This window comes from Symphalangus syndactylus, chromosome 10 (assembly GCF_028878055.3).
Source record: "Symphalangus syndactylus isolate Jambi chromosome 10, NHGRI_mSymSyn1-v2.1_pri, whole genome shotgun sequence".
Classification (NCBI taxonomy): domain Eukaryota; kingdom Metazoa; phylum Chordata; class Mammalia; order Primates; family Hylobatidae; genus Symphalangus; species Symphalangus syndactylus.
Genome location: NC_072432.2, coordinates 108,449,915 through 108,477,863, shown reverse-complemented (window position 1 = coordinate 108,477,863; position 27,949 = coordinate 108,449,915). Strand labels below are relative to the sequence as shown.

Genomic DNA, 27,949 nt, shown 5'->3' with positions numbered 1-27,949 from the left:
TTCACCTTTCTTGGGACACCATTGAGGTGAAGTTTTACCATATACTTCCCACATGGATTGTACTCTGGTTCACCATCCTTGTTTTGAGGGTAAATTATGCTTTTGTAAGAAAAATAAATATTAAAATACCAACATAAGCATTCAATATCAACTACTATACAGGACATTTCATTCAGGTATATACTACCGTCTTGGCAATTTCATAAAAACAAACAGGACAATATTTTCTTGCAATAGGCCTAGAAAATGAACTACACCCTAATCAAAGTCCTTATTTACTATTAGTAAGTAATTTTCTGAGATCACAAAGTGGACATAAATTTCAAAATATTCTGAAAAGTGCTCAATGTTAACTTATATACCCTAATAAATTATCTATTAAGTGTATATATTTTAAGCCAGTTAAAATAATCTTTTACCACTGGCCCTAAGAAGTAAAGACCACTTCAATTAACCACAACTAAGGTAAGTAGATAAAACTTTTGACATAAAGTTGCATAAAATTATACAATAACATACTTCAACAACTATCAGTATCAATTTTCTTTTAAAATACATTTGGACCACTTATATGGCAAAGAGTTGAAACTAAGGACTGCATCTAATTCATCTTTATACTTTTAGGACTTAACACACAAAAACCGCTCAGGAAAAGTTGAAAAAATTATAATGCTTAGTTTTTGCAATGAATGATTTTAAGTTAATGTATCTTTTAAAAACTGAAAAAGTATTTCAGAAACATTTTAATACATTCTAAAGAAGTTCAAGCCAACAGAAATATGTTATATTTCCCAGTAACCACATTAAAAGTTAAAAAGGTAAAACCGCCTGTAATCCCAGCTACTTGGGAGGCTGAGGCAGAAGAATCGCTTGAACCCAGGAGGTGGAGGTTGTGGTGAGCCAAGATCACGCCATTGCACTCCAGCCTGGGCAACAAGAGCGAAACTCTGTCTCAAAAAAAAAAAAAAAAAAAGAAAAAAAAAGTAAAACCAATTTTAATGTTTTATTTAATCACAAATCAAAATATGATTTTAACATATAATCAACACAAAAATTTGAGATATTTTGCAATTTTGCATTTTTTAGTTCTAAGTTTTCAAAATCTCATGCATTTTACACTTGCAGTGCATCTCCTCTTAATTCAGACTAATCCATTTCAAGTGTCTATAGCCACATGTGGCTAGTGACTACCTCACTTCACAGTCCAATTATAAAGTATTATCAATATGACATGATTTTACTTTGATCAATTTCATTTATTTCAAAACACATTAATTCCATATATATTAACTACATCTGTATAGGTTCTTAAGACTGTTTTAGTGTATCTTTCCACATTCATAAATCATCTGCTTAATTTCTACAGAAGGGCCATATTCTGAATGATATGCCCTCTCCACTTTCTATACAGATAAGCCTTAAGTTTTAAATTTCTAGTTAAGGGACAATTACACAAAAAGAGGTAAAGAGAGACACATTTTTACCTGGTAATTAACTTCTTATTAAAGCGTCTTTCATAAGCTGCACTGATGGCCAGTGATGCCACAAAGGAGCAATCCGATACTATTGTCTGTTAATAACAATAATTAACATATTCATATTCATTCATGTAATTTCAACATTACCGCAATATATGTACATTGTCCCAAGTACCTACTTTTTATACTAAATATCTTTTTTTAAAACTTTTATTTTAGGTTCGGGGGTACATGTGGAAGGTAACATAGGTGAACTTGTGTCACAGGTGTTTGTTGTACATATTATTTCAACACTCTGCTATTAGCCCAGTACCCAATAGTTATTTTTTCCGCTCCTCTCCCTCCTCCTATCCTCCACGCTCAAGTAGAACCCAGTGTCTGCTGTTCCTTTAAGCTGTTCTCATCATTTAGCTCCCACTTATAAGTGAGAACATGCAGTATTTGGTTTTCTGTTCTGTGTTGTTTGCTAAGGATAATGGCCTCCAGCTCCATCCATGTTCCTACAAAAGACATCTCGTTCTCTTATGGCTGCATAGTATTCCAAGGTGTTTATGTACCACATTTTCTTCATCCAATCTGTCACTGATGGGCATTTAGGTTGATTCCATGTCTTTGTTATTTTTGAATGGTGCTACAATGCATACTAAATATTTTCTTGGTTATTATTTGAATAGGAAAGTAACAAATAGAAACACCATACTGCCAACTCACACATTTTATTCTAATAAATCCTAGAAAAATTAAATAATGTATTTCAAAAAAATTGATTTTGAATAATTACCCAAATAATTAAATATCCTTCTATTACTGATATCTATTCCTTTATCAAAGGTGAAATTCAGATTCTCAAGTTTTACATTTACAGGTACATAATGATAAACAGGGCCCACATAAAAATCTGTAATCACTCAAAACAGTGATTTATACTTATATTATCTCAGTATGTTTCAGTCCAAATGTGTAGAATGAACAATTTTTCCAATTACACTTCTGTACCTGAATATATAATGAAAAATCTAAGAAAAAACTCAAATCTATACACACATTACTTTAAAATGCTGACTTTTCTATAAAATCACACAAAATAAATGCTCACCTGCTTTATGCTAAAACTGGACACAGTATATATCATTGTAGGATTGTTGGTGAGGTCTTCTGGCCGTACCCACTTGGAAAATGTAGTTTTTTGTTTAGGTGATAACGGTAGCTTGCCCCATCTATCACTGAAGTAATAATAAAAATTAAAATAAAAAAATTAATCTTAAAAGATGACTCAAAGCCAAAATTAAATTTCCTAGAGTTTTTTTTTTTTTTTTGGTCTAGTGATTATAGCAGTACTGTATCATCCTAAAATAACCTTCTGGTGAAATCTGGCTCTTTATAGAGTCCAGTCAACCTGATCATCCCCTCCAATTAAAAAATATACATAAATAATTGAAAACAGAAGAACAACTTAAATTCATTTATATTTAAGAATATAATTTTTTAAATTCAGCATAACTGTATTCAAGAAATTCAGCAATAAAATGAAACCATTAACAAAAGTACAAGCTGATTCATTCAAAAGGACCTAGGAATCTAAAGATTCAAAGCTGGTTCTTTACAAACTCCACTTGGCAAGGCTAATAATGAGTGCAGCTAATTTAGTGAATACTAACCACGTGCCAGGCATCATGCTAAAGTGCTTTACATACATAATCCACTTAATTCTTAAAACAACTCTATTAAAGGAATTATTTTTGGAAATAGCTTAAAGTGATTAATGACTTACCAAGGTCAGACACCTAAGAAATAGCAGAACAGGCATCTGAATCCAGGTCTCCGGTGCCAAATCCACCATTCTTATCCATTACCCTCTACCCACTGTGTGTAACAATATTTCTCTAAAATTGATGTGTACACCAAGGAGAAACGCTTCCCCCTTTCCCTAAACCTTTTTTTTTTTTTTTAACAGTTGAGGTCTCCATACGTTGCCCAGGCTGGTCTAGAACTTCCGTGCTTAAACAACCCTCCAGCCAAGGCTGATACCAGCCTTCCTGAAGTAAATACCAGAGTGCTGGTATTACAGACACAAGCCACCAGGCCCAACCATCCCCAAACCCTTTCTAGAGCAGAAGCAACAAATCCTTGGTTTTTAAAAGATTTCTTAGTAATAGAAAGTATACAATATGCAAACTGGCACAAACATAACTTTTTTTTTTTTTTTTTTCAAAGAATGCTTACAGATACTGGGAGAAAAGAGGATTTTGTGTTCAAGTATGATCTACAAACTCCTGGTTAAAGTATTAGTTTTTTCATTGAAAGAAACCTCTAGACTTTAAATAAGCTAATATTTATTGTAATCTCTTAGAGTAGAATATGGCATGTAACATATCTGAAACATTTTTTATTATTATCTCACAGAACCACTAGTATTCCAGGTAACATTTTGGTACCTGTATAATATCAGGAGCTAACTGTAAACAGAAAGTGAGCTAACTGAATTCAGAAGAGTTTAAAGACAGCTCTCAAAAATTTTGAGAAAAAATTAAGGCAAATTCAAATTCATAATCTATTATTAACCTGTCATATGAACCATATTTCAGCATAAATCCAAGATTCCATAATATTTGTTCTCTCAAGTCACTAGAGGATTATTAAATTCAAGGTTTTTTTCCTCAGAACTTAAAGATATTGAAAATATTTTACAGCCAGGCGCAGTGGCTAATGCCTGTAATCCCAGCACTTTGGGAGGCTGAGGCAGGCGGATCACTTGAGGTCAGGAGTTCGAGATCAGCCTAGACAACATGGTGAAACCCAGTCTCTACCAAAAATACAAAATTAGTCAGACGTGTGGTGGACGCCTGTAATCCCAGTTCCTTGGGAGGCTGGGGCAGAAGAATCTCTTGAACCTGGGAGGCGGAGGTTGCAGTGAGCTGAGATCACACCACTGCACTCTAGCCTGAGTGACAGAGTGAGACTCCATTTCAAAAAATAAAAAAAAAACTTACAATTATAATATTTATTCAATAATGCTTATTTTATTATTTTAAAAGTAATACATGACCAGAATAGAAACAATTTTAAAAAACAATCTCTCTAGCGAAAGATAACCATTCATAAATTCTGGAGCCTTTTCCTGACAATCTGTTATCCGAACTTAAAACATTTGCTGTTGCTTTTTCTTCTGATTGTTCCTACAGTAAAATAATCTAAAAAATAAGAAAATATCTTGCCACTTAGAATAGTAATTTTAGTATTTATTCTTGTTTTTCTCCCAATTTAACTACTTCAAGAAATATTTATTGAATACCTACTGTACACCAGATACTGTGGTAGGCACTGGGGTGCAACTTAATTAAAACAGACATGGTCTCTGTCCTTATGAAGTTTATATGCTAGAGTAGTAGACAAGCATTAAGCAAGTAATCACCTTAAAGAAAAAAAAAAGAAAAATTCCAACTGTGACAAGTGCTACGCCTAAATTAAGGGAGTCTGCATGGCTACATATTTTACTTTTCCAATTATATTATTAGCATTTTCCCATGTTATTACATTCCTTGAAAACTTGATTGTTTATGGCTATATAACATTTTTCTTATGGACACTGCGTTGTATAAGCAAGATAAGTATGATTTACATCAATTTGTTGCAAAAAGATAGAAATGATAAGTTTACATCTCTATTTGAATACTGTCAAGAAGATACTAGAATAACTGATTCATTTTCACAATTATAACAACGATAAATTGCTTTCATACGAATTTTTGAGTATATCTCTAAATAGTTCCTTACAACTGGATTCCTGAAGTAAAATTACTGGTCAAAGAGGTATAAAAAATGTTAAAGTATTTGAAATATACAGCCAAACTGTTATATAACTTAGTAACTAACAAAATGATGATTTTTTTAGCAGTTAACCTTTATTACATAGTGCTTGCTATATAACAGCACCATTGTCAGGGTTTTACATTTTATTAACTCACAGTAACATTAAGAGGTAGTTTCTATTATTATCCCCATTTTACAGACAAGAAACTGAGACAGGTTTAACAACTTGCCCAGTGTTACACAAGATTTGAGACCAGAAAGTCTGGCTCTAGAATCTTGCCCTGAACATTAATGCCATAAAGTTTCTCAGATATAAAAATTCCTTTGATCCCAATCAGTTACTAGCATCACACAGCTACCTGAGTGAAAAAAATATGTTAACTGGCTTTGTGATACCTAACCCTTGGCAAAAGAACAGCAAAACACTAGAAAATAAAAAGCAGCCCTTTTGTTCTTTACAGAGCCTTCATATTCTATATAGTAAGCATCCAGCTTTTTTTTTCTAATAATAAACATAACATGCTCATTGGAGAAATTTTGAAAAATAAAAAAGTACTAAAAGAAGTTAAATCACACAATTTTGTTACCTAGAAATAACCACTGTAAATATTCGGGTATATTTCTCCATATCATTTTTTTTCTATGCATCTAGAAATACATGAAAAGAAAAACAAGGGTCAGGCACAGTGGCTCACATCTGTAATCCCAGCACTTCGGGAGATCGAGACAGATGGATCACTTGAAGTCAGGAGTTCAAGACCAGCCTGGCCAAAATGGTAAAATCTCGTCTCTACCAAAAATACAAAAATTAGCTGGGCGTGGTGGTGCATGCCTGCGGTCCCAGCTATACAGGTGGCTGAGGTGGGAGAATCACCTGAGCCTGAGAAGTCAAGGCTGCAGTGAGTCATGATCACATCACTGCACTCCAGCCTAGGCAATGGGACTGAGACCCTATCTCAAAAAAAAAAAAAAAAGAGAAAAAAATTTGGGACATCATATATATAATTTTCTTTTTAATTTCTGTAATTTTGAGTAGAATATTTGACTGTATAGATGTACCATTATTTAATCATTCCCATATTGCTAGTTTGTTTCAATAATTTTTTGCTGTAACAGATGCTTTGATGAGTGTCCTTATTACGTACATCTTTGACTTTTGATTTCCTTACGATGACTACAAGCTCGGAGTCCTGAACCAAACAATATTTTTAAGGCTCTTGACATAAGCTGCCACTGTCCTGGAAGCCTGTGCTAATTCTCTCATAAATAGCCCTTGCTTGAATTGGTCTTCTTAGTAAACAATGACGTCATTCCATTCCCCTTTTCCATTCAGTTTCTTTACTGAGTGTTAGAATTTCTGTTGTGATTCAATCACTGCTTGGACAGATATTTACTGAGTACTTACTTTACACCAGGTACTGTGCTAGACACTACAGAAATAATATTAGGCAAAAGGAGATTCTCATGTCCTCATGACTGGGCAAGTAACAAAAGTGCTCTTGCTATGTTGCCCTACCCCTTTCCCACAGCCACCCCTCCATTCCAACAAATTTGTTTTTTTATTACAAATTTTAATTTCAAGGCTATTAAACTGAACTTCAGAGTACTGAAAAAGTACTGAAAAGTTAAAACATTGGAATTAAAAACTGCAACAGTGCTTACTTACCAGAAAGGCATTGGATAGGCAAAACGTTCTCTCAGGTCAACATTCATGAAAGGAACATATTCTATACCATTTATTTTTGATGTTGTCCTATCAAACACAAGAAAAAAACCTAAATGTTCAAGTTTACCTTAATTGCCCATCTTATTTCACCTATTTAAAATTTAAATGACAAGGTATGATACTGTATTAAAATTAAACTGACAACCTCATGTTGTTGACATATCTTTGGACAATATTTTCATAAAACAATTGAATATCAGAAAATAACTCAATCAATTCAAACCAATAAGAATATTCTTTTAAGGCTAACACCCACAAGAAGATAAGACTATTCAAGAGGTAATGAAAGTGTCCTTGACACCAAGACACAAAACCAATTCTATCCTAAGCCTAAAGGGAGAAATCAATTGCTTAATTTATTTTGGAATTTAAAAAACATGACATTTACAATTCTGAAATATATGCTCTTCACATTTTCTGGTTATGAGGATATGAAATGGGTAGTGGAGGAAGGAAGTGTCATAGATATCAGCTATGGTCTACTGACAAATTAAAGAAATAAGGTTTGTAGTAGCTTTGCATTCTCCTTGTTTTATGTATATGCTTATTTATCTATATTAACTATTTCCTTCTTGTATCTGTTTCTCTCCCTTATTCTATTTACAAGACGTTGCAGAGTAACTTCAGAATGTAGTCTTCAGGTAACCATAGTCAGGAAATCTGAGGACTACTTAATATAGTCAGGAATAGATGAAATGATTGTTGGGACTATGTACAGCCTTATTTGGGAAAGATGATGAAAACTTTTCACTCGCATGAAGGATAGCTGCATTTTGTTAGGTAGAATATGGAGTTGTTTTAGTGTAGTACAGAATTTCAAACATGTGAAGGTAGCATATGGCAAAGTGTTGGACTGTTATTAATTTAGTCTTTTAGCTTCAAAACTACCCTTCTTTGTCCTGCATTGTGTTGTGTTGGTGCATATGCAATTTTTCCTAGACAAAGGGAGCCAGATTAGCAGGAGTACAATTAAAATCTTTAGCAGGAAAGGAAAGAAAAATGCTTTCAGATGGCTGCTACCTAGGCAGAAGCCCTTTCAGCTCAATTTTAGAAAATAAAAAGATGAACACCTACATGACATACACAGCTCTAAGCAGACTGAACTTTCTGCAGTGCTCAACTTTAAAAAAGCCACACTGTCTGGCTCAGGGACTTATCCTAGCTACACTGGTTCAGAGGGCAATCAAGAATTTTCACATTATTGTGTTTCATATTTCATTTTTTTTTTTTGTACTGCTCCTTATGGAACAGGGCTACTCCATAGGCAGTGTGCCCAGAGTAGACGTGTTTTACATTTTTAATATCCTCTGAGACTGCTTTCAGACACACTATGACCCCCTGAGAAGGGGGGTTGGCAAATGTTTTCTGTAAAGAGCCATATGGTATATAGCTTAGGCTTTGCAATGAGGTTTCTGTCATATATTCTTTTTTTTTTTTTTTTTGATGCATGTAAAACCTTTCAAAGAAAAACTTTATATATATATATAATTTTTTTTTTCCTTTCTTTCTTTGAGACAGGATCTCCCTCTGTTGCCCAGGCTGGAGAGCAGTGGCGTGATCTCCGCTTTGCAACCTCCACCTCCTGGGCTCAAGTGATCCTCCCAAGTAGCTGGGATTACAGCGCACATCATCATACCCAGCTATTTTTTGTATTTTTAGTAGAGATGGGGTTTCAGCATGTTGCCCAGGCTGGTCTCAAACTCCTGAGCTCAAGTGATCTGCCCCCTCTGCCTCCCAAAATGCTGGGATTACAGGAGTGAGCTGCCAGTGCACCACCTACACTCCTATTTCAAAGTAACACTTTTTGTCCCATTAGGGCTCTGGTTACAAAGTTGCGTAGATTAAGTGTGGTCTGCTACAGCTCATTTTGCTCCTTAACCTTTAGTGGCTCAGTTTCACAGAATGCTAGGATTTTCAGCAAAGTGTATTATGTCTAGCAAAAATGCTAATATTAAAATACACTGGAACTAAAGCCGGGCACAGTGGCTCATGCCGGTAATCCCAGTACTTTGGGAGGCCGAGGTGGGTGAATCACCTGAGGTCAGGAGTTCGAGACCAGCCTGGCCAAAATGATGAAACCCTGTCTCTACTAAAAAAAAAAAAAAAAAAATTAGGTGCGGTGGCACACACCTGTAGTCCCAGCTACTTGGGAGGCTGAGGCAGGAGAATTGCTTGAGCCCAGGAGGCAGAGGTTGCAGTGAGCCGAGATCACACCACTGCACTCCAGCCTGAACAACAGAGTGAGACTCCGTCTCAAAAAATACAAATGAAAATAATAAAATAAAATATATCAGAACTAAAATTTTAACTATTTCAAGTTGTGACATGATGATATAATTAAATAATAACAGCACAATACACTATAGGAGAAATCTGAATTCAGCAAACCTAATGAAAATGAAATTCTGCATTCATGTTAACAAAATTCTTCATTACAATTAATTGTAAACTTATTTACCTGAGTACTTCTATTTCTTCTGCTGTGTATCTCTGTCCTTGTGCATCACATGACTGTGGACTTATAAATGACTGAGGTCTTTCGAGGAAGGGATTAGTGCCCAGTGGAAAATGTGCTCTCACTGGAGGTGGCTTTGGCTTAACATTTGTTGACGTGATTTTGCAAACTGGCTTGGTCAAAGGCTCACTCAGCGCTTCTGCTCTATAACAGAGAGGAACAAACAACTGTTCTAGTTTTTCTACTCACATTTAAGCTTTTCAGGAAACAAAATTTACTTGAAGAACCAGTCAAGCATCCCTAATGTAAAATTAGTATATAAAATTCTTACATACTAATCAACACTTCACTACTTCAGCTACTTCCAAAGATAAGCATTTTTTACAAACAATATTCTATTGACAACATTAATTGAGCACTTATATAATCAGACGCCATACAAGGTAAGGTAAGTGGTATAAAAGAACGTATAAAACAATCCCTACCCTTAAGGTACTCATAGTTTTGTAGGGAAAGACAGACAATTGCATCAAAAATAACAGATACTAGGATGAAAGTATTACACGCAAATGAATGTACAACAGAAGTTATTCACTTAATGAATTGCCAAGTGGGGATGAGGTGGAGAAGGGTGCTCTGAACTGATGCTTGAGCTGCAGAGTTGTTCACCCGGGCAGTGAGGAAGCATTCTAAGTAGACAGAAGAACATGTACAAACGTGCAGAAGTATGAAACAGCACAATGAGTTAAGGTAATTTCTTTTTAAATTTTTTATTTTTATTTTTTGAGACGGAGTTTCACTCTGTTGCCCAGGCTAGAGAGTAGTGGCACGATCTCAGCTCACTGCAACCTCTGCCTCCCGAGTCAAGCGATTCTCCTGCCTCAGCCTCCTGAGTAGCTGGGATTACAGATGCCTACCACCACACCTGGCTAATTTTTGTATTTTTAGTAGAGACAGGTTTCGCCATGTTGGCCAGGCTGGTCTCGAACTCCTGACCTCAGGTGATTTGCCCACCTCGGTCTCCCAAAGTGCTGGGATTACAGGTGTGAGCCACTGTGCCTGGCCAGGTAATTGCAAAAGAATGAATGTTGCCCCTGTGAGAAGTACAAATGAGAGGCAGCAGGAGATGAGACTAGAGAGGAAAACAGGGGCTAGATCACAGACAGCCTCACATGATATGCAACAGAATTTTGACTTTCTTCTGTCAAAGAACAACAAGCTAAAAAAGAGAAGTTCTTAACCTGAGGTGCATATATGAGCTTCAGATTCTTGTGAAAGCTCTGAAATTATATGCAAAAAAATTTCATGTACATTTTCCTAGAGAGTGGATCCATAAGTTTCAAAAGATCCTCATAGGAGCCCATGGCTACCTCACCCACTCTTTGCTTAGGGTGCACTTGAGAATATTGGATGGGTTAGCCACAGACGTAATAAAGTCACTAATAATTCTGACAGGTGAAAAAAGTCAAGATAGAGAAGACAACTGTGTGTCAAGTGCTCATACCTTCATGAATCTGAGGAAACAAACCAAAGGTTAGTAGATGACAATGAAATGGAGGGACAACTATTTTACTTCAGTTAAAAAAAGAAGGGCTTAGGGTGGTACAGTTATCAGGTCAGAGCCTCAAAAGGAGATAATTCATGCTATAGGTATAAAAAGCAATTTCCACCCTTTCATTTTTTGTGTGTATACAACACTCTTTCAAGATATATAATTCGCTTATGCAAACTCATTCATTCTTTTAGCAAATATCTACTGAGCACATATTACATGTCAGGCACTCTGCTAGGTACTTGGTTACAGCACTAAACAAAATAGACAAAAATCTCTGCCCTCAGAGCTTACATTTGGGGGATGAAGGCTGGAGCGGACACAGACACTAACAACAAATATAAGCTAGTAAATCTCATAGACCTCAGAAAATAAGAGCTATGGGAAAAATACCATAATAATCAGGTTGCAACTGCTGGGGGAGATTCAATTTTAAACAATGGTTAGGGCAGGCTTCATTGAAAAGTTGACATTTCAGCTAAGAGGTGAAAGAGATACACACTGTATAATCTGAGGTATGTACATGGCTGAAAACAAGTTCATGCTCATGTTTTCTATTTTTAGCAGATCTGGAAGGCTCTCTGGAAGTTCTCTTTGAAAGTCTGATACTACACAACAGAAAGGAGGTCCTCCATTTCAAATATCACAGTCATTTCTGTTCTAAACTAAAACCAAAAACATTTATTGATTTGTTATTTCTTGAGTTTAAAGCAGGGAACTAGAGAGAGGAGGTAAATTCACTAAGTAGAAAGTAGATTTGTTTCAGAAGACAGTTAAAAGATGGAGGTTTGTTACTGCAGCTTTTACAACACATTTAGATAAATCTGTTTAAATAACACTAAGTGCCATCCATGGATTAGAACTTGACGGATCAAACTCACCTGTCTAGTGCCTGTCGAGCCAACTGTTTCAGTTTATTTTGCAGGGCTTTATCAGCAGTTTCATAAGACTTAAGAGAAAGAAAGAGACAGACATTTTAAAGCATAATTATTTTTCAATTTGCTTGATCCATATTTCTAAGCAAAAAATTTACAATGCATATCACACTTGTTGAAATTGAGAATAAACAAAGATGACATTAATTTTCATCCTTAAAGGTATCATTTAAAATAGTGTTGAAAATTTGTCACTGAGGTGAACTTTAAAACCACTTAATGTGGATAAGTGATGACTGGACCAGAACTGTTTGACCATAGTGCTGTGGAAGGCTGAGTGGCAGGAACCTCAGAACACTAGCACTCATTTACAGTCTCAAGGCACCTACAGAAATCAGGCCAGATGGTTTCTCTGGGCAAAAGAGTCTGCCAAAAAGCCAGTCAGAAAGACACTGGGGACACCAGTCTCAACTACTTTACCTCATCCTCCTGTCAATACACTGCTCTCTTATGCACTAGATGTCCCTTGAAGCTAAGAGTCCCAACCAAGGCTCAGCAGGGAGCAGTAAAAGCCACTCAGCATACAGATTTTACACTGCAAATAAATAAGGCTCGTCCAAACCACTAGCTTATTTTTTAGTGCATGAAACTGAAAAAGGGAAAGTTTATTCTAAATGAACAGATTTGTGATAATGAATTCTGTAGGTTTATCTTAGTTGTTAGAAAGGTTAAAAATAGTTCTTGAGATTTAAGACTCCATACTTTCAAAATTTTAATAAGATGTAAAAACCCATTATTAGCTTTCTACTCATCATCTTTTATTGAGGAGTAGTTTAGTTACATTTACAATAAAATAATTTTTTTATTCTGTTAAAATTCTTTTATTCAAGGTGTTAGGTAAAATTCACTAGCAAGAGAAGAAATGTTTTGGCATAACTCATCAAATGTAATTTGCAGCTATACATACCGTTTTCAGACAGAGATCCACAGCTTCTGTGTACAATTCTATAGCATCTTCAACATTCTCTTTTTCATCTTCATCAAAAGCTTGTGTAACAAGAAAATGAGCACGCTCTAAGTCCAACTGATGTTTTGACTTCAAAGGATCAGCACTCTTTGACTGAACTAGAATAGAAAAAAAAAACATACACAGAAGGAATATTATCTAAATACAGCCAGAAAACACACTATTTTCACTATTTAAGACATTCTTTACCAAAACTCTGTAATTCTTCATTTAAAAAACTTAGCAAGGTTAAAAAAATCCTTAAAAAAGGACAAATTTCCTCCCTTTTTTTTTTTTTTTAGATAGGCTCTTGCTCTGTTGCCCAGGCTAGAGTGCAGTGGCACAGTAACAGCTCACTGCAGCCTCTACCTCCTCGGGCTCAAGAGATTCTCCCACCTCAGCCTCCTGAGTAGCTGGGACTACAGGTGTGTACCACCATGCCTGGCTATTTTTTTTTTTTTTTTTGTAGAGACAGGGTTTTGCCATGTTGCCCAGGCTAGTCTTGAACTCCTAAGCTCAAGCAATCTGCCAGTTTCGGCCTCCCAAAGTGATGGGATTACAGGTGTGAGCCACCGTGCCCAGCCTTCCTCCCTTCTCTTTTTAATCTTAAGGTCTAAGAAAAAAAATCTGCAATTGTTTACCACACAATAGACATCAGAGATAAAGAATGGTAGAAAATACACTACTTATTTAAAAAATTCTTTCCCTGAATTTCTCTCTCTCACTGGCACTTTCTTCACTTAAAAATTAAAACATAGGAGTTCTCCTCATATGCTCCTCTACCTCAAAAGACAAAAAAAAAAAAAAAAACTTGGAAATTGCTAAATATTAAGAAATCTATTTTAAGGCAATTAAAACTTTTTTTCTGTGCAGACAAAATTGTATAATATACTAGGCTCTGATGATAAAGTTCCTGCTTTTTCTATTTACCCTGAGCCTAGAATAAGTTATGTATTTTCACTGCTCTTTGAAATACTATTTTCATTTGATTTTAATAAAAAATACGTATCTATAAGAAACATGTATCCAGAATATATAAAGATCTCTTACAACTCAACAATAAAGACAACCCAGTTAAAAAATGGGCAAAGGATCTGAACAGACATTTCTCCAAAGACAGCATTCAAAAGGTCAAATGGCACATAAGAAATTGCTGAATGTTAGCCATCAAAAAATGCAAAACACAACCACAATGAGATGACACCTTATGCCCACTAGGATGGCTAAAATAAAAAAGACAATAACAAGTGTTAGTGAAGATGTGAAAGACTTGGAACCCAGATACATTGCTGGTGGAACTGTGAAATGGTGTAGCCACTCTGGAAAACAATTTGGCAGTTCCTCAAAAAGTTAAACATGGAGCTACATCCTATGACACAGCAGTTCCACTTCTGGGTGGAATTCCAAGAGAACTGAGAAAACATGTCTATGCAAAAATCTGTACATGAATTTTTTTTTTTTTTTTTTTGAGACAATCTCACTCTGTTACCCAGGCTGGAGTGCAGTGGTGTGATCTCAGCTCACCACAACCTCCACTTCCTGGGTTTTCAAGCAATTCTTGTGCCTCAGCCTCCCAAGTAGCTGGGACTACATGTGTGCACCACCACACCTGGCTAATTTTTGTATTTTTAGTACAGACAGGGTTTCACCCTGTTGGCCAGGCTAGTCTCAAACTGCCGGCCTCAAGTGATCTGTCTGCCTCGGCCTCCCAAAGTGCTGGGATTACAGGCATGAGCCACTGCGTGTACATGAATGTTCTTAACTGCATTATTTATAACAGCCAAAAGGTGTAAACAACCCAAATGTCTCCAAAAACTAACGAATGGATAAACAAAATGCAGCACACCAATACAATGAAATATTACTCAGCCATAAAAAGCAATCAAGTATTGATATAATCTATAACATGGAAAAATCTTGCAAACATTAAACTCAGTGAAAGAAGCCAGTGGCAAAAGGGCCATGTTTTAGATGATTCCATTTGTATGAAATATCCAGAATAGGCAAATCCATAGAAACAACAAGATTAGTGGTGGCTGGGGGGAAGGAGGAATAGGGATTGACTGCTAACAGGTAAAAGGTTTCTCTTGGGGTGATGAAAACACTCTAAAATTAGATAGTGGGGATGACTGCACAACTCTAGGAATAGGCTAAAAACATCGGAATTATATACTTTAAGAGGGTGAATTTCATGGTATGGAAATTATATCTCGCTAAACTTGCTATTTAAGAAAAGTTTGAGATTTTGTTAGTTCTTTAAAGGTACTTTTTTTTTTTTTTTTTTTTTTAAAGATACACGGTCTCACTAGGTTGCCCAGGCTGGCCTTAAACCCTTAAACTACTGGGCTCAAGTGACCCTTCTGCCTTAGCCTCCCAAGTAGCTGGAACTACCGGAACTCACCATTGTGCCCAGTTTGTGCTGATGTTTTCAAAACTTTAGCCTTCTTAAATGCCTCTCTGAAGTATATACTAATTCCATTCACGAAAAAGATACCAAAGCTCAAAAATGTTGAAATATCTAGCCCAGTGTTTCTCAGCCTGGCATTACTGATTTTGTGCTGGATAATTCTTCGTTGTGGGAGACTTTTTAGCAACAGCCCTGGCCTCTACCCAGCTAAATCCCAGAAACATATTCCTTGCCACCCAGCAGCATGAAAACCAAAAACTTCTCCAGAAATTGCCAAATGTTCCCTGGGGGGCAAATTGCTTTCTACTGAGAACCACTGATCTAGTCTAAGATTTCACAGCTATAAGTGAAAGGGTAGAGACTCAACAGGGATCTTTTAATTCCAAGTCTTGAACTCTGTACTAGGATGGTTAATTTTACTTTTTATTTTTTGAGACAGAGTCTTACTCTGTCATCCAGGCTGAGTGCAGTGGTGCAATCATGGGTCAGTGCAACCTCGACCTCCTGGGCTCAGTCTTCCTGCCTCAGCCTCTGAGGAGCTGGGACTACAGGCACACACCACCATGCCCAGCAAATTTTTGATTTTTTGTAGGGATGAGGTCTATGTTGCCTAGGCTGATCTTGAACTCCTAGATTCAAGTGATTCTCCTGCCTCAGCATCCCAAAGTGCTGGGATTACAGGCATGAGCCACTGTGCCGGCCTACACTGGTTAATTTTAAATTATGTTACCTTTCCCCACCCCAGAATCAACTCTCTCTCGGGATTCTCTTAACTGTCAGCAGACTATCTTGTTTTAAAACTTAGGGTTCCTAACAGGATTTTTATTTGAAAAAGGACTTTTCTGCTTAAAATAATAATTAAATAAGAAAATCCTTTAATTGTCTAGAGATTGTACTCCATTTCTTCAACAAAAGCAGAAAGAAGTTGGTAAAACAAGCTATGTTATGCTTTAAAAATCATTTTTAAGGCCAGGCGTGGTGGCTCACACCTGTAATCCCAGCACTTTGGGAGGCCGAGGTGGGTGGATCAAGAGGTCAGGCGATTGAGACCATCCTGGCTAACATGGTGAAATCTTGTCTCTACTAAAAATACAAAAAATCAGCTGGGTGTGGTGGTGGGTGCCTGTAGTCCCAGCTACTGGGGAGGCTGAGGCAGGAGAATGGCGTGAACCCCGGAGGCGGAACTTGGCAGTGAGCTGAGATTGCGCCACTGCACTCTAGCCTGGACGACAGAGCGAGACTCCATCTCAAAAAAAAAAAAAAAATCCTTTTTGAACTTTATTTCACCGGCAAGTCTTTATTCTTCAAGAGATTGGGGTGTCTCATTTGATGCTTGAATATCACATATGTATCAATGTTTAGAATTTATTTCCCAAAAATCACATTTAAGTTTTTAGGCTTAGCTGTATTTAATACAAAGTAAGAATAATTTTTAAAATTCCTTAGAAAAAAATGATTGATATTTATTTTTTCCAATTGTCACAAGGATTTCAAGGGTTTAAAGAGCAATCTTACTGGAATCAAGACCCTATGGCATAAATGTGCTTGACTGTGTGTACATATGGAAAAGAAAGATGGAAATATACCTTAGGCTGCCAGAGATTCTACTCCTGGAATAATATCACCATATAATCTCTCCTTTCTAGAGCATTCTGCTTTAACATTTAGTCTAGCATGCTTCAGAAAGGGGTTTCCATGATAGTGCAATGTTGACACTGTTCTCTCTCCACACCTGATGAAGGTCCTCCTGAGGGCATGGACTGTCACTCATCTATTACCCTGCACTTCCCATACAGCCCAAACATGTATTCAATACATAGTTGCTGAAATGAAGAAAACTATAAAAAAACAGGGAGATCATGGAAGTAAACATGAAAGACTACCTTCCCTACTTCAAAGATAATTTTATTTGAAAACACTGGTTATGAAACAAAGTTCCTAATTATTGGGCAGTTAAATTTAAGAACTTCATTTACTTGGCTGGGAAAAGAAAGTTCCTTTGAATTTTATATGATATTTTGAATACATGAGTCAATACTTTGTGTATCAAGTGAGGTTCCAATAACACAGGCAGTACACTTTTCAGTACATGCAATTTCTGGGCACTGTATTAAAAGTAAACCACCTTGTTTTTAAGGGAACTGTCATAACAAAGAATCCAATGATAAGATCTACTTTATCCCAATGATGTTCTTGTAATTGCTCATATCTACTCAAAATGAGTGGTAGAAAGTAACGCAAAGTCCATGAGAATAAATATTCTTCTGCTTGTGGCTTTATTATGCAGCAACAGAAAAAGAGGGTTAAAAAGAGTCCCTAGAGAAATCAATGTATTTGTAAATACAATGTTAACATCGGTTACCTCTAACAAAACTGTGACCATTAAGACTATATATTTCTATTATTGTACTTGTTGTGCTGTTTACAAAAATAAATACAAGTAGTTCCAAGTCTCTGCTTACATGTCACTTTCCCAAGATATGGTTTAAAAGAGTTTAGCAAAGGTCTGAAAGTAGAAGACACCGACAGAGAAGACACTGTGAAGCTACTGCTGAAGTCTGTAAAAACTGAAGAAGAACAGTCACTTAATTTTATAAGGAAGAGACGTGACAGATATTTTAAAAGCAGACTTTAACTGAACCCTAATCCTAACTTTGCCAATGATAAATTGTTTGAACATAGGTAATTCACCATCTCTGCACTCTGGGAAATTAGGAAACTGGACTATATTATCTATAAGGTTCCTCTTCAAAGATCTATGACTTATTTCTAAATGATTTTTAAAGAGGTGATTACCAAAAGTGGAATGAGCAGCAACAGAGTGAGCATCAAGATTCAAAGATAAAAATGAAGAACAGAAACAAACATAGGGGGAAAGACGTGATGGGAGAAAAGAAAAAATAGAGTGACAAGTTTAGCAGTCCTTTACTAACCTGCTGAATGTAGAGCTTGAACTCTTTCCAGATACTCAGTTATTTTTTCTTGAATATTTTCTAGGCTTGATCCTGCCATCTCAGCATAAATTAAGGCTTGTGCAGCTTCCTAAAAATGAAAGAATTCAAAGGAATCCAATAGATATATTACAACTTGAATTTTCTTTACCACATTCTCATTCAACATTGGTTTCCATGAATGACAAAACAAGAATGTCTTAAAAATATTATTAATAGTAATTTTTTTCATAAAGTAGTTATACAATCTTCCAATGTTTTCTTCAGTATTCAATGTTCTCAATTTTCTTTTTCTTCTCTTTTTTGAGACAGAGTTTTGCTCTGTCACCCAGGCTGGAGTGCAGTGGTGCGATCTCAGCTCAGTGCAACCTCCCCAGGTTCAAGTGATTCTTGTGCCTCAGCCTCCCGAGTAGCTGGGACTATCGGTGTACACCACCATACCTGGCTAATTTTTGTATTTTTAGTAGAGATTGGGTTCTGCCATGTTGGCCAGGCTGGTCTTGAACTCCTGGCCTCAAGTGATCCGCCCACCTCGGCCTCCCAAAGTGCTGAGATTACAGGCATGAGCCACCACACCTGGCCCAAACGATACTGTTTTTTTTTTTTGCTTTTTCAAAGATAGAGTCAGAATTAGGTGCTAAAAGCCACAAGACACGCCCAAACAGGAACTTGAACCCTGGACCCTCACATTAAAAGTCTGATGATGCTCTACCAAAGGAGCTATCCAGCTCTCTCTCAATTTTAACATATTGAAAATTTATGAATTCACGCATGAGGAACTGATTATAAACACTTCTTTAGAATAGCTGTAGTTTACATGTTTTGTTTTCCTTTTTCCTTACGCAATAGATCAGATTTAAAATTATATACCTTGAAAATGTGAACTGATTGCAAGTAATTCACTCAAAAAAATATGAATTGAGCCTTCAAAGCACTAAAATGAGTAATAACTGCTACAATAAAATTACCAAGAAAAGATTACAGGAGATTATACAGGTTAAATATCTCACAGTAAAAGGAAAACAGTTTTCTCCACAGAAAATACTGACAAAGGATGACATATTTTAAAGCAGATTTTAGTTGTATAAATTAAGCTTATTTTAATTAAGAAAATCTGGATTCTTCTTCCAGTTATTCCGTAACTTCCATAGTCAGTTATGCTATGGCTAGAAGGTGGTGTTTCCATTCTCCTCATCACCATTCCAGAAAGGTTACCAATACTACCACCTAGAAAAGCAAAGACAAATTTCTACAATTAACAGCACCTTCTCTGCAGTAACCCAAGTATGTACACTTCATGGGTCATCATGCCTGTTTCCAAAGATGCCATCTACTGAACAGCACTTTTTGAATCCATTTATTTGAGCAGGAGTTGTTTCACTGAACCTAACAAAATTAAGAAAAATGCAGTTTTCAGCCTGGGCAACATGGTGAAACCCTGTCTCTACAAAGTAGTCCCAGCTACTCAGGAGGCTGAGGTGGGAGGATCACCTGAGCCCTGGGAGGTAGAGGCTGCAGCAAGCTGTGATCAGGCCACTGCACTCCAGCCTGGGCAACAGAGTAAGACACTGTTTTAAAAAAAAAAAAAAAAAAAGGAAGCAAGGAAGGAAGGAAGGAAAAAGTACAGTTTTGATCACAATGAAAATTCAGCCTAAAGGCAGTGGGATAGAAAAGAGATGACTTCCTCATATTCCATAACTCAGATATTTCAGAGGAGGAAAGTATAAATTTACATGTAAACATTAAATATTACATACCATCGTTGTCTAAATACATTATAGCTACACTTAAATCCAATAAATGGAATGTTTTTGATACATGTAAATTATATAAGTATATAATACACATATATTGCCCCTTCAGTTATCTTGTATGTGATTATTAATTTCCAAATAATTATTTTGCTTTTTAAAAAAAGCTATTTTTTTACTTAGAAGTCTGAGGCAGGAGGACTGCTTGAAGCCAGGAGTTCAAAACTAACTGGGCAACATAGTGAAATCCCCATCTCTGGAAAAAAAAAAATTAGCCAGGTATGGTGGTGCACACCTGTAGTCCTAGCTACTCAGGAGGCTGAGGCTGGAGGATTGCTTGAGCCCAGGAGCTATGATCTCACCACTGCCTGCCAGCCTGGGTGACAGAATGAGACTCTGTCTCTAAAAAATAAATAAAGCCAATTTAAAAAATTGCTGGTGTCAATTTTATTTTACTCATTTCATTTATATTCAAAAGTGACAAGAAAGAAAGAGCTTATAGAAAGGACTGGGGAGAAAACACTAAATACTAAACCGATGAAGCTTATATAAATAATTTCTAGAAGTACAACCACTTTTTTTTGGCTTTCTCAAAGATGAAAAATTCCTCCTAAGTGACATGTATGTAAGTCTATAGGAAAACAAGGGGCAGTGCATAGTAGTTTCTTCCACTTTAATAAAATCTATTTTCATATAGCACTATTTTAACCTGTTATTTGTCAAAGCTATTTGACACAATTTTTCTCTTAAACAATGCCTTGTGAAATTGTCAAAAAAGTCTAAAAGAAAGGATTCTGAAATGCACTAAAACTCTCTAAATATAAAGCAGATTATAACAGAATGAGACCTACTGTTTGACAGATCAGAGGGTGACCAGAGTTTATAATATTTGATTGTACATTTCAAAACAGCTAGAATAATTCAAATGTTTCTAGCATAAATAGTAAAGGAATAATATTCAGTAGTAATAGCTGCACAGTTCAGCTATGAAGTAGTTAAGGTGATGGCTATCCCAAGTATGCTGATTTATCTTTACAAATTATATTAATGTATTAAATTATCACATGTATCCTGAAACTATGTACATTACCTATCAATAAAAAAAGGAAAAAAATAGGCTGAGGGCGGTGGCTCATGCCTATAATCCCAGCACTTTGGGAAGCCGAGGCGGGTGGACCACCTGAGGTCGGGAGTTTGAGACCAGCCTGACCAATATGGAGAAACCTGGTCTCTACTAAAAATACAAAATTAGCCGGGGGTGGTGGTGCATGCCTGTAATCCCAGCTACTCAGAAGGCTGAGGCAGGAGAATCACTTGAACCCAGGAGGTGGAGGTTGCAGTGAGTCGAGATCATGCTATTGCACTCCAGCCTGAGCAACAAGAGCAAAACTCCATCTCAAAAAAAAAAAAAAAAAAAAAGGGAAAAAGATTATAAAACGAAAGGAACAAAATATTAATCTGAAACAAACCACACTTTATTGATAGCACATACACTTGTGAAAAAAATTACTACTATTGTACAGTATTATCAAAGTCTGATACTCTTTCTAAAAGAAAATGTGACACTATCATGAGGACACAGCTCCCTCTAAATCTAGCTAGAGCTAGAGGGGTATATTTGCAAATCCTCAGAATTGGAGAGGAGAGTGGACTGTGGAAGCTCATACCCTTTGATTTAGCAATTCTGTCCCCGGTAATTTATCCCAAAGAAAATTCAGGCAAAAATTTGCACTAGTCATAAGAATTAGTTATAAGGATATGAACTACATTGTTACTTATGATGTTGAAAAAACAAAATGAACTGAATGCCCAAGAGTCTGTAAATTAATTATAGTACACTGGACAGGCACGGAGGCTCACGCCTGTAATTCCAGCATTTTGGGAGACTGAGGCGGGAAGATCGCTTGACCCAGGAGTTCGAAACCAGCCTGGGCAACACAGCGAGACTCCATTTCTACAAAAAAAAAAAAAAAAAAAAAAAAATTAGCCAGGTGTGGTTGTGTCTACCTGTAGTCCCACTAACTGGGAGACTGAGGCAGGAGGATTGCTTGAGCTTTGCAGTTTGAGGCTGCAATGAGCTACTACTGGGCCACAGCACTCCAGCCTGGGTGACAGGGCAAGACCTTGTCTCTTAAAAAAAAAAATATGGTACACCCACATAATGAACTACTGTGCAGCTATTAAAAACAGTATAAACCAGTTTGTAAAAAAAAAAAAAAAAAAAGCATATACACATACGCATAAAAAAAACACAAAAATATACAGTCACACACCACATAATATTTCAGTCAACAACAGACTGAATATATGATAGTGGTCCCCTAAGATTATAATGGAGTTGAAAACTTCCTATTGCCTGGTCATGTCATAGCCATCATAATGTCATAGCACAACACTTTATTCGCATGTTTGTGGTGATGCTGATGTAAACAAACCTACTGTGGTGCCAGTAGTGTAAAAGTCTACCACACACAATTATGTAGAGTACATAATACTTGATAATCAACAACTATGTTACTGGTTTATGTATTTACTATGCTATACTATGTATTGTTAGTATACTCCTATTATAAAAAAAGTTAACTATAAAACAGTCTCTGGCATGTCCTTCAGGAGATATTTCGGGAGACATTGTTATCATAGGAGATGACAGTTTCATTCCTGTTATTGCCCCTGAAGACCTCCCAGTGAGACAAGATTGGAGGTGGAAGACAGTAATATTGATGATCCTGACCCGGTGTAGGCCTAGGCTAATGTGTGCCTTAGTTTTTAACTAAAGAATTAAGAAAAAAAATGAAACAAAAAACTTACCAAATAAAGATATAAAGAAAATGTTCGTGTAACTGTACAATAAGTTCGTTTTAAGCTATTACAAAAGAGTTAAAAAGTTAAGAAAATTTGAAAGTTTGTAAAGTAAAAGGGTTACCGTAAGCTAAGGTTAATTTATTAGTGAAGAAAGAAAATAAAAAAAATTCAGCGTAGCCTAAGGGTACACTGCTTATAAAGTCTACAGTAGAGTAGAGCAGTGAATGTCCCAGGCCTTCACATTCACTCACCACTACTCACCAACTCAGAGCAACTTCCAGTCCCGCAAGCTCCTTTCGTGGGTAAGTGCCCCACACTGGTGTAGTATTTTTTTTTAATCTTTTATGCTGCATGTTTACTGTACCTTTTCTATGTTTAGATGCACAAATACTTACCACCGCGTGTAACTGCACACACCATTGAGTACAGAAACATGCTGCGCAGGCCTGTAACCTAGGGGCAACACGCCATGCCATACAGCCTAGGTGTGGAGTAGGCTGTACCATTCAGGCTTGTGTAAGCGCATTCTATGGTGTTCGCACAACAACAAAACGGCCTAAGAACACATTTCTCAGAAAATATCACATCGCTAAGGACGCATGACTGTATGTCAAATGCTATGACAGGAGATGGCTTTTATTCTTTTTAAGTTTATTTAACGAGCATGCATTATTTTGATATATATCACCGGCCATTTCCCGCTAGCTGTTAAGTCAGTCAAGGGACGGCAACAATTGGCTACTAACTACCCATATCTAACACCTGCCCCCCAAAGCGGCTCAACGGTGGGCATCTGCCAGTCAGGACTGCAGCTGGAGGAGCGGCGGCTGCAAGCCGCGACCCAGCCTCCCCGCAGCCTCAGCATCGGCCAATGCACTCTGGCTTGCCGCTCCCAACAAGAGGAAGGCAGGGAGGCGGACGAGGGAAAAACAAAGCCGGGGCCGCTAGCCTCGGCACCTGGATCCCGCCCCTCGGCCGCAGACCCGGGCCGGAGACTCCGAGTAAGCAACTCCGACCGAAGCGCAGGGCCCGGCCCTACCTTGTAGTAAAACACCGCCTCGGAGTAGCGGCCTTCGTGGTCGCGCTGAACCGCCAGACGGGCGAACTGCACGGCGTCCCGCTCCAGCGCCGTGGCGTCCATGGCGCAAAGGCCCCGCGCCGGGGCAGGGAACGAGGCCCTGACGCAGGACTGCTCTTCGCGGACTGCGGCGGCCCGGCGGCGGCGAGGACTCGGGAGCGCCGCGGAAGGAGCGGCAAAGTTTACTTTGGACGGTGGAGGGAGAAGAACTCGCCTTCCCGTTGCCGGGCTGGGGCCCACCGCGACGCCGCGCCCCTCAGCCCAGACCCGGCTCGCAGCCCACCCGGCCGCCCCACTTCGCGGCCCCAGCTGCCCTCGCCCCGCCCACCAGCCGCCCCACGCAGGCGCAGCCTGGCCCTCGCGAGCTCTTTAGAAGCTGGGGCGGCCGAGGCCAGGCTCGCGGGACTGCGCGGGCTGTGGGCGGGGCCGGGCCCACGCAGGAACGGGGCCGCGGGGGCGGGGCAAAAAGGCCTGCCGCTGTGCACGTGACCGTCGCGGCGCCCGGGATTGGGCGGCTAAGGGCAGGTGCCCCGTCCGAGCTGCCCACACACCGCCTTCTGCGTGGCAGTGGCGGTGCAGGGCGTGGCTGTTGCCGTCGACAGTGGGCAGGAGAGGGGTACGCGCCTTACAGATCCTTTCCGCTGTTAAGTGTAAGGGATGGGCGTAAAGAGCTAAGGAAGAATGCCTCCCACCAGCATCTGACACATTAAAAAAATTACCGTGAGGACAGAGGTTCTTTAGAGTCACTCTTCGCTAACACTTATTTTCATTTTCCACAAGCTGAATCATGACCCTGTAGCCCCCCACTGTACACCAAGTTCGTATTGATTGAATTGTTAACAAACAAGGTAATGTATTTTCACTTGTACTTACCCTCAGGTTAACTTGATGCTGTTGTAATTAAATACTTAATTAGGTGATTATTTGATTTATGTCTTCTCTCCCCTAAAGGTCTGAATTCAGCAGTAATAAAAATGAATTAGTGATGGGCACCACCAAATTCATGCTGAGTCAAAGAAGTAAGAATTGAGTACATAATGTATAATTCCATCTATAAGAAACGCTAGAAAATACTACGATGTTAGCAGATCAGTGGTTGGGAAGGGGATACAAAGGAATCTTTTTGGATGATGAGAGTGTTTTATATCTCAATGGTGGTGTCAAAATGTATACGTTTGTCAAAACTCATCAAACTACATTTTAAGTGTGTACTTTTAATTTTTTGTTAATTACACTCAAATTTTTTTCAGTCATTTGGTCTGCATTTGAAATGGGACTCTAATTTCTTAGTTTAAGTCTGTTTCTTCACATTTAGTGAAGTTCTTAATAACAACGGTCTCATCAGGCTGTTATAAAGACACACAGAATTTGATTTTGTGCCTGGCCCAAAGATGAGTCTCAAAGTTAGCAACTACAGTTTTATAGCTGAAGCAGGGATGGTTCCTGTCTTTACCACTTTGATCCCAGCGTTGAGCACAAGCCTTGTTCCAGAGCAGGTGTTCAACAAGTATTTTAAAATGTTGCATGAGTCAACTCCACTACTTAAATATATCTAATGTGAGAAAGTCCTTCAGTACATGAGTTCAGGCCATATGTTTTTCAGTCACTGTTTTGCACAAACTGACCCCCAAACTACAGCAGATAAATATAGTTTTACTCCTCACAGGACTTCTGTTCCTGCTCCCATCACAGCTTATAGAATTCCTAGTGCATCTTGAAGGAAGCCTTTTCTTGCACTCTCAGGTAGTTGAGATCTCTTCCTATATTTATTCATATATTCTGTAGAAGGAATTGAATCCTTATTCCTTGTTCATGTATTCAGTGAACACCAAACTACTTTGTGCCTGGCACAGAGCTAGACATTGACGATACAAAGACAAATAGGAGACAGTGAGACAAGGCAGGGGTAAAGCAAATTGAAGTTTCAAAGTATTAATATTTGCAGTCTCAACAAAATCGAGTCTTCCAATCCATGAGCACAGTCAATTTCTCCATTTCTTCAGGACTTCTTTATCTCAGCAGTTTTGTAGTTTTCACATACATGGGCCTTGCATGTCTTTTGACAGATTTATTTCTAAGCAGTTGATATTTTTGATGCTGTTGTAAATGGTATTGCTTATTTAACTTTAATTTCCAACTGTTGCTAATATATGCAAATATCACTGACATTTATATATTGACCTTGTATTCTGTGATCATCAATTATCCAAAAAACTCTGAGAACTTGGTGGTGGAGACTCACGACATGTGCCTTTGTGGAATGCCTGCCAGAATGTCCAGTACCACCTCCACCTTAGGCCAGCTCTGTGACAGTGGAATTTGTCCAGTGTTAAGCACTCAGAGCTGCATAGTCAACATGTCGTCATCCTGCAGCTTGGGAGCCCTCCCCCACCGATAGCCGAGACAGATATAGAGAGGGATGAGACCTGGAGAAAGACATTGAGAGGGCACTGGTCTGCACACACCCCTGCTCAGGAAGCTGCTTGTTTTTTTTTTCCCTTCGGTTAAATGGCCCTTGCTATTGATTGTTGAATTCCTTGGCCCGTCCCACAAATGTCAGAAACAGCAGAGCATAGTTTTGAAATTTAGACTTGCAGGGAACTTATAATCTGCATATAATTACATATAGAATCTATTAATATTATATTTAATTCTATATTTTAAATATGTGTATAAAATTAGGATATGTGTATATATAAAATTCTACTGTAGGTGAAAAAGATGTTATTACCCTTTTTAAAGCTGCCAACCAAGTGATGGTAGTTTATTATTTCATTAAATAAACATGTAAAATTCTGTTGGCTAGGCACTGGAGGTAAAGACAGCTCACACTGTGGTGAGCAAGACATTCAGCAGCCAACAGTTAAAAGCATCATCAAGTAATAATTGCTAAAAGAGAGAAGGCAGAGGCTGGGAGGAGCACTATCTAAATCAGCTTGGGGAGTCTAACACAGTGTTCCAGAAGAAAGGTGGCTTGAGTTGAGTTCCAAAGGCAGGATAAGAGCAAAGCAGGAGAGGAAGAGATGGATGTTTCAGTCTCAACTAGAGGCAGGAGTGTTGAGGTCCGTGTATTGGGAGGATTGGGATTCACTGGGTGTGGCTGTGGGAAGAGATGGAAAATGAGACTTTAGAGCTGTGCTTCTCACATTTAGCTGCTTTAGAACCACCCAGGGATCTGATTATATATAGGTTTCTGGGCTCCATCCTAGAATGCCTGGGTCAGCAGGGTTGGGCAGGGCCTGGGAATCTGCATTTCTGCAGATTCTGACAAATGATGCTGATGCTGCTGGTGCAGAGACCACACTTTGAGAACCACTGCTCTAGATTTAGGAGGCAGTCACTGAAAGCTTAAGGCCCGTTCCCAGTCAAGTCTCTTGACCATGGCTTCATGGCCTTGAAATTCAGCACTCAGGGGAAGAGTGGATCATGCTAAGGACAGCAAAGACAGGGGTGAGTTTAATTCCCTCCCTGCAGTCCCATCTCCGCTGTGCTGGGTCCCTGGCCTTGAAGCTTCCTTCCTTCTTAGTTTTTTCCCCTGTGACCCTCTAGGACACATGCTATGTTGCTGTTGGTCTTTGGTAGTTGCCCTCTCTCACAGTTGGGTGGGACAAGTCATCCTATTTACTGCAGATCGTTACCAGCTGTGCTGGGTTTATGCAGATTCCTGAGAGCGCACTGTCACCTTGTGTTCATATGTGGCACTGCAGCTAGGTGTTACCTCATAGGGGCTTGTGGTCACAACTTTATCCTTTCAACAAACATTTCTTTAAAATATCTACCATGGCCGGGCGTGGTGGCTCACGCCTGTAATCCCAGCACTTTGGGAGGCCAAGGCGGGTGGATCACCTGAGGTCAGGAGTTCGAGACCAGCCTGGCCAACATGGCGAAACCTCATCTCTACTAAAAATACAAAAAATTAGCCAGGTATGGTGGCGGGTGCCTGTAATCCCAGCTACTTGAGAGGCTGAGGCAGAATTGCTTGAACCAGGGAGGCAGAGGTTATAATCCCAGCACTTTGGGAGGCCAAGGCAGGTGGATCACCTGAAGTCAGGAGT

At 38.3% G+C, this 27,949-nt stretch overlaps 1 protein-coding gene across 5 annotated transcripts in view; it reads right to left on the bottom strand.

The window, feature by feature from the left end:
- The window catches only part of CAPN7 (calpain 7), a 46,284-nt gene extending 21,963 nt beyond the window's left edge, over positions 1–24,321 (bottom strand). For 2 of the 5 annotated variants that reach the window (XM_055295472.2, XM_055295473.2), the window contains exons 1-9: positions 23,856–24,314; positions 18,243–18,351; positions 12,864–13,021; positions 11,903–11,970; positions 9,473–9,673; positions 6,955–7,041; positions 2,575–2,701; positions 1,485–1,570; positions 6–99 (exon numbers count right to left, since the gene is read on the bottom strand). In XM_055295472.2, the coding sequence (XP_055151447.1) occupies positions 6–99; positions 1,485–1,570; positions 2,575–2,701; positions 6,955–7,041; positions 9,473–9,673; positions 11,903–11,970; positions 12,864–13,021; positions 18,243–18,351; positions 23,856–23,957 (1,032 nt within the window). In that variant the 5' untranslated portion in view covers positions 23,958–24,314. Of the gene's footprint in view, positions 1–5; positions 100–1,484; positions 1,571–2,574; positions 2,702–6,954; positions 7,042–9,472; positions 9,674–11,902; positions 11,971–12,863; positions 13,022–18,242; positions 18,352–23,855 lie in introns of all 5 variants that reach the window. The other 3 variants (XM_055295469.2, XM_055295475.2, XM_055295470.2) reach the window with 3 other exon arrangements.
- Positions 24,322–27,949: the final 3,628 nt, after the last annotated feature.